The sequence below is a fragment of the Bison bison genome, unplaced genomic scaffold, assembly GCF_000754665.1.
Source record: "Bison bison bison isolate TAMUID 2011002044 unplaced genomic scaffold, Bison_UMD1.0 scf7180017864259, whole genome shotgun sequence".
NCBI classification, from domain to species: Eukaryota; Metazoa; Chordata; class Mammalia; order Artiodactyla; family Bovidae; genus Bison; species Bison bison.
The window spans coordinates 4,016,907-4,023,910 of record NW_011494831.1 but is presented as its reverse complement, the minus strand read 5'-3'; the positions used below and the strand labels follow the sequence as shown (position 1 = coordinate 4,023,910).

General features: G+C 59.5%; 1 protein-coding gene across 1 annotated transcript in view; it reads left to right on the top strand.

The window, feature by feature from the left end:
* SPTBN5 (spectrin, beta, non-erythrocytic 5) overlaps window positions 1-7,004 on the top strand; it is a 51,413-nt gene that overhangs the window by 23,888 nt on the left and 20,521 nt on the right. Inside the window, exons 24-34 of the mRNA XM_010848058.1 lie at window positions 257-440; window positions 640-840; window positions 1,076-1,192; window positions 2,245-2,402; window positions 2,794-2,929; window positions 3,118-3,263; window positions 3,984-4,098; window positions 4,196-4,306; window positions 4,508-4,687; window positions 6,549-6,752; window positions 6,909-7,002. Of these exons, the coding sequence (XP_010846360.1) occupies window positions 257-440; window positions 640-840; window positions 1,076-1,192; window positions 2,245-2,402; window positions 2,794-2,929; window positions 3,118-3,263; window positions 3,984-4,098; window positions 4,196-4,306; window positions 4,508-4,687; window positions 6,549-6,752; window positions 6,909-7,002 (1,646 nt within the window). The remainder of the gene's footprint in view (window positions 1-256; window positions 441-639; window positions 841-1,075; window positions 1,193-2,244; window positions 2,403-2,793; window positions 2,930-3,117; window positions 3,264-3,983; window positions 4,099-4,195; window positions 4,307-4,507; window positions 4,688-6,548; window positions 6,753-6,908; window positions 7,003-7,004) is intronic.

Below are 7,004 nucleotides of genomic sequence, written 5' to 3'. Positions count from 1 at the left end.
CTTCCCTTATGAGTGGAGTCATTTCTACGGTAGGAGAGTCAGAGACCCCAGCCAGTCTTCCTAAGCACCCCACAGTCTAAAGCCAGGGAGGTCATCAGGGTGGGAGCTTGGGCCCTGGGCCTTTCCAGCTGCCTCCCCATCTTCAGATGTTCCCCGACCCCTGCCTCTTCCTTTGTGGCCCCTGACTGGGATGAGGAAAGCACTGGGCACTGGACCTCGCCTGTTCCCAGCCTTTCTGTCTCCTCTGTCCACCCAGGTTCAAGGCCCTGCAGGGACATCTGGCCAGCCGGCGACGGCAGCTGCAGGCCTCGGTTGAGCTGTACCACTTCCACCACCTGAGCAACGCGGAGCTCATGTGGGTGGCAGAGCACATGCCCACGCCCAGCGCCAGCTCTGCTAAGTGCCCAGATGGTGCCCACCGCCTTCTCCACAAGCACGAGGTAACAGTCCCTGTTTCCTCCCAGGATCCCTGACGTGCCTTTCCCAGAGCCTCGATGCCCTCCTCCATGACTCAGAGTCCTGATTTCCAAGTCTCTGCCCCCAGCCCTTCTCTGCCTGCAAGGCACATCCATGGCTCTGTTCCGGGCCCCCTGTGGCTAACGAGTGCCCTAAAATGGCGCCCTTGCTGTTCTGTGGCAGGAACTCCGGGTGCAGGTGAGAGCCCACCAGGGACAGGTGCGATGGGTGCTGGGCTCCGGACGACACCTCGCAGCCTCCGGGCACCCCCAGGCCCAGCACATCATGGAGCGGTGCCAGGAGCTGGAAGGCCTCTGGGCGGATCTGGAGCAGGCGTGTGAGGCACAGGCCCGGCACCTGCAGCAGGCTGCTGCCCTCCAGGAGGTATGATGCAGAGGCCACAGGGTCAGGGGGAAGTAGTCAGAGTTGGGCAGCCTCTTTGGGTGAGGTCTGTGGGACCTGGAGCTCTCAGGGAGCTGGGTCAGTGGTGAGAACTCGGGGCCCAGAGCTGCCTAGTCTCCATGGGAACAGAAGCCTTCTTTCTGCCTGTGTGATGTCCCCAAGGGTGATGGAGGGTCCATCTGAGAATGTCAAGGTGAGTTGACTCCATTCTTGCCAGTGTTTCCTGGACGCATCAGAGCTGGAGGACTGGGTGGAGGAGAAGTGGCCGCTGGTGAGCAGCCAGGACTATGGTGGGGATGAGACAGCCACCATCAGGCTCATTAAGAAGCACCAGGTAGTGTGTGCTGAGCTTCCCCGCTGTGGTCTGGACTGGGGTGATGACAGGCCATGAGGACGGGGTCTTTCACACACCCAAAGGCAGAGCCCTGCTCTTTCTTCCTGAAGACTGTCCAGCCCCTCCCCCCAAACCCAACCCTGCAGTGCCCCCTGCCCACCCCCAGTTGCCCGCCTCTTCAGACACCACCCCTTTGAAGAGCCCTCCCTCTTCTTGCATCTCCATAGTGGTCCACACTCTTGTGGCCTCAGGATTTCTCTGCCTTCGCTTCTCGTTTCTTTTCCTCCCCCTGGCACTTTCCTGCTCTCTTGGGGGTCACCTGTTCCAGCCATCCCCACATCTTCCACAGGCTTCTCCTTCCCACACTTTGAATATCATCCTTTGAGTTAACCATCCCTGAAACCTACCTCATCAGCATCCCCTATTAAAGTAAGAGAGGCCTGGAACACCCTCATCCTTCCTGGAATCTGACTCTCAGAACCACATGTGAGCCCTGAATCCCAGAGCAATCCTGCTTGCTGTTACCACTGAAGTATCCACCTGTCTGGGAGTTTTGTCTACCTATCCCTAGTGGTCAGTGTTTGAGGGTCCGGTGACTGAGGGCTTTCGGGGGGCCATTCCTAAGGGGCGTGCCCTTAGCCAAAGCTCCATAGAGCTTCCATCTCCCGGGCATCCTGGACTGCTCACTTGACTCCGTCCGTTTTCATACTGGGAGACTGGGGCCCAGTACTTGCCTCCCGTAGCCTCTCTTCCTTGGCCCAGAGGACCCAGAGTTCACTTTGCCCTGCTAAATAGTGAGCCCTCTGCAGGCACAGACTGCATTTTCACTTTCTTGGAGCAATAAGAACTCCCATCACTATTGGGTAGATGAGTGATCGGTGTGTGAGTGAGCGGATGGGTCAGGGTGGGTGGATGGGTGAGTGTGTGGTGGGTGGGTGGGTGAGTGGAAGGAGGAACAGGATGGGTGTGTGATCAGTGGGTTGAATGATCAGGAGGGTGGGTAGATGGATAGATGAATAAATCACCCCAGCCTGAGCCTTGTGTGCTGGCAGGCCCTGCAACAGGAACTGGCTCGTTGTTGGAACTCCGTGGAGGAGCTTGACCGGAGAGCCCAAACCCTCACTGGCCCCGAGGGCCCTGCCCAGCTGGGCGTGGTGCAGAAGAGGCTCCGGGAGCGGCTGCAGGCCCTGCAGGAGCTGGCAGCCACACGGTGAGAGGCGCTGTACCTCTCCCCAGGCTTAGGCGACCTGGCCATGGTTGATTGTTTCCATACCTTAACTCTGATTGGAAGGAGCCCATGACCCCAGGCCCACAGAGCTGACAGATGGCTCCTTGCTGTGTATTGCTCCCTTCTTTTCATAAATTCCTCAGTGAGGGCCCACTGGGCAGGAACTTGGGCCCCCAGCTCCCCATTTCTTCCCCCTACCTACACCTTCACCTGCCCTGCCCTGGCCTTCTTTACGTCTCCCTGAATCCCCAGCCTCAAGCTTAGGCAGGAAACATGAATAACCTCCTCCTTCAGGCCACCCACTTTGGCTGGGTCAGCTGTCCTCAGGGGTGTGGGCAGCTAACTTCGGGGGAACCGTGGGCTATCCCCACAGGGACCGGGAGCTGGAGGGGACCCTGAAGCTGCATGAGTTCATGAGGGAGGCTGAGGACCTGCAGGGCTGGCTGGCCAGCCAGAAGCAAGTGGCTGGAAGAGGAGAGAGCCTTGGGGAGGACTATGAGGACGTCCTGGTGAGAAGAGGCTGGGGCCAGGGGCCGGCTGAGCTGTGTGTAGAAGGGGCTTATGAGTCCTGGCTGAGGACAGGCCTTCTGAGTAGTGGGGGCAGGCGCCCAGATGTCAGTGGGGGCCTCGATCCCCGGGGCCGCTTGCTGTCTCGCCAGCTGGGGCCACCCTGTCACCTCTTCCCCTCTCTCCTCAGCATCTCTGCACCAAGTTTTTCAGGTTTCAGCGCACAGTAGAGATGGGTGGCCAGCGGGTGGCAAGCTGCCAGCAGCTGGCAGAGAAGCTGCTGGAACGAGGGCACAGAGCAGCCCCCAGGGCCCATCAGATGCAGCAGGATCTGCAGTGAGTGCCGGGCAGACCCAGGGCGTGGGCTCGGGGAAGGGTGCTGGGCAGATAGGTCCCGGGAGACTTAGAGAGGGCGCATGCGCCCAGGGCCACACTGGCTCTGTCTGCCCTGATGGGGAGGCACTGCTTTCAGGGATGCCAAGCCTGCCATGGGTGGCTGTGCCATGGGTGCCTGTGGGTGGTGAAGGGAAGCAAGGAGGGGTGTGCAGGTCAGAGAGCCCTGCCCAGACCTGCGGGGGCGCTTTTCCAAACCCCTGACTCTCAGGACTTGGAGGGGCTGTGGGGACTGCCTGGCTCCCCACGTGATGGTTTGAACCCTCCCCCAACCTGTGAGATTTGAGGCAGGGTCGTCCCGGGTCATAACCCCTAGCCGGACCCAGCCCTAGGAGCTCAGGGAGAGTTTGCTGAGTACATCAGGAGGGCAAAAGAGAAATTACAATCTGATTGACTTACTGAGACTTGAAGGCACAAGATGTAAGGAGTATCAAAGAACTCAGAAATTAGGAAAGTGTTGCGTGTGACAACAGCAGAGGGCTGAATTCAAAGCAAAGGTAGAGAGGCTCCCGGCCACGACCAGACAGGAGGGAGGGTTTAGAAGGGGCGATGTGGGCCAGTCCTGGATAAAGTGCAGAGAGGAGGAGGGCTAACCAGCCTGGCGAGGGGGCGAAATGAGGTGTTAAATCAATGGCTGATCTGCCACCCGTCTCCCGTGAGTAGGGCTGCCTGGTCAGAGCTGTGGGAGCTGACCCAGGCCCGAGGCCGCCTGCTCCGAGACGCTGAGGCCACCCTTAAGGTTCACCGAGACATGTTGGAAGCCCTCACCCAGGTCCAGGTGTGAGCCGGGGGTGGGAGGATCAGGGGGACGTTTCCTTCTAGAAGTGGATCCTGACCCAGCGCCACACCCTCCATTCCTGATCCCCTTTCCTCAGGAGAAAACCACCAGCCTCCCCTGTGACGTGGCCCAGGACCTGCGTGGGCTAGAGCCCCAGCTGAGGAGACATGAGGGGCTGGAACGTGAACTCATGGGCATTGACCAGCAGGTGAGCCCCGCTCTGGCTGCCTCTCCCCCTCGGGGCCCCTCAGGCCTGCCCGTCTGCTCTGCAGCTTTCCCCACTCTCGGAGCTGCCAGTCGAGCCCACTGCGCTCCAAGGGCAGGACCCCAGGGGGAGCTGTGGGACAGGGCAGGCCCTTTGCCTCTAGGAGGACACCACCCTTCCCTCTTATCCCCACCCTGCCCCCAGCTGCAGGAGCTGCTGGAGATGGGAGGCACAGTGCAGAAGCTAGGGCCCGGGCCGCAGGCCCATGCAGTACAGCAGAGGCAGCAGGCCCTGGTGCAGGCCTGGGAGACCCTGAAGCTGCGAGCAGAGCAGCGCCGGGCCCAGCTCGAGCGGGCATGGCTCCTGGCCCGCTTCCACATGGCGGTGAGGGTTCTTCCTTCCCCAGGGCTGTGTGTGTGTGTATATGTGTGATGCTGTGAGTGTGCATGCATTAATGAGGCCCTCCAACTCTGGAGGCAAAACAGATGTGAACACAAGGAAGAGCCCTGGGCACATGCTGGTGTCTGCCAGAGGGCTGAGTACAGGGGTGCAACAGTGACTCCTTAGTTTTGGGTTGACACCAGCTCGTGTGTGACAGTGCAGTCAGGACATAGGGGTACCAGCCAGAGCTCAGGAGGGAAAACAGCCCAGGGAAGCCCATAACTGCTGCTGCTGCTGCTGCTGCTAAGTCGCTTCAGTTGTGTCCAACTCTGTGCGACCCCATAGACGGCAGCCTGCCAGGCTCCGCCGTCCCTGGGATTCTCCAGGCAAGAACACTGGAGTGGGTTGCCATTTCCTTCTCCAATGCATGAAAGTGAAAAGTGAAAGTGAAGTCTCTCATTCGTGTCCGACTCTTAGAGACCCAAATGTCCTAGACGACGACCTCTGGATCAGCCAGCATCTCTTGTAACATCTGTGTTGAGCTCTCTGCTAGGAGCTGTTGGTGGGGAGAGGGGGTAATACAGAGCATATGTAAGACAGAATCACTGCCATCAGGGAGCTTGTCTAGCTGGGAGACGAGCCTTGGGAGTCAGATTGGGACAGAGGGCCCTGGCCATTGCTGTCCCAGTACCTGGTAGACTGGGAGACTCAAACTTTAACACAGCAAAAAGGCTTGAGGCCCACCTTTAGAGGCCCACCTTTAGAGGCCCACCTTTAGAGGCCACCTTTAGAGGCCCACCTTTAGAGGCCCACCTTTAGAGGCCACCTTTAGAGGCCCACCTTTAGAGGCCCACCTTTAGAGGCCACCTTTAGAGGCCCACCTTTAGAGGCCCACCTTTAGAGGCCACCTTTAGAGGCCCACCTTTAGAGGCCCACCTTTAGAGGCCACCTTTAGAGGCCCACCTTTAGAGGCCCACCTTTAGAGGCCACCTTTAGAGGCCCACCTTTAGAGGCCCACCTTTAGAGGCCACCTTTAGAGGCCCACCTTTAGAGGCCCACCTTTAGAGGCCACCTTTAGAGGCCCACCTTTAGAGGCCCACCTTTAGAGGCCACCTTTAGAGGCCCACCTTTAGAGGCCCACCTTTAGAGGCCACCTTTAGAGGCCCACCTTTAGAGGCCCACCTTTAGAGGCCACCTTTAGAGGCCCACCTTTAGAGGCCCACCTTTAGAGGCCCACCTCTGCCACTTTCTAGCAGCGTGGGCTTGAGCAAGGCCCTGACCCCAGCTTGTTACCCTTGTGTGTGAGCGCCTGGAGGTTACAATCTCCTGCGCACTTGTTGTGCTATTTACCCTGCTTCGTTTGTGTACTGAGCTGTCAGGACTAGGATCTAAGGCCCCTCCAGCTCTAACATGTGTTTGCATGTAAATCAACAGAAGACCGTTTATAAATACAAAACCAGAGATTCAGAGGACAAGGTAGGCAGTGAGATGTCAGGGGGCAGGGGTGGCTCCACAGGGAAAGAAGGCCTTGGCCCTTGAAGAATATGGAAACTTGGAAGGGATGGAAGGGAGGAAAAGAACTTCTAAGCAAGAGGGGCAGCGAAAACCCAGGGTGGAGAGAAGTGCCAGGCAGGGCAGGAGGAGGCTGGCTTGGCCCTTGTGCAAGTTTAGTGACCTGGGCAAATTGGGTTGGATGACAGTGGAGGAACCAGGTGACCACAGGCCTCACGAGCCTCATCTGAGGTCTGACCCAGGACAGCTCAGGCCACTCCAGTGCGTGCACTCCAGGCGGGCTGTGGTTGTGGCTCAGAGCCCAGTTCTCTGTCACCCAGCCTAGCTCTCCCTCCATCTCCCTGGGATCCAGGTGCGGGACTACACCTCCTGGGTGGCCAGCGTGTGGCAGGACCTGCAAGTGGAGGCAGGCTCCCAGGAGCCCGGGAGCGGCCCACTGAAGCTCAGCGCCCACCAACAGCTTCGGGCCATGCTGGAGGCCCGGGAGGAGCTGTACCAGCAGGCCGCCCAGCTGGGCCAGCAGGCGCTTCTGGCTGCAGGGACATGCATCACGGAGGTAGGCCCCCCTTTCCCCGTGCCGCCCCTCAGCCTTCCTGAACCGAGCCTGCACCTGATCCCTGTACCCTTGCCCCAGAGGCTTCCTCTTGGGACCCACGTGTGTCCCATGCAGGCAGCTCTCTGGAGTGCAGGCTCCCCATGTGCCCATCCTCAGGTCCGGGACAGGCTGCAAGCCCTGCGGGACAAGCGGGAGTGGGTATTCCAGGCCTGGGAGCAGAAGCAGGAGAGGCTGCAGGCCATGGGCCAGGAG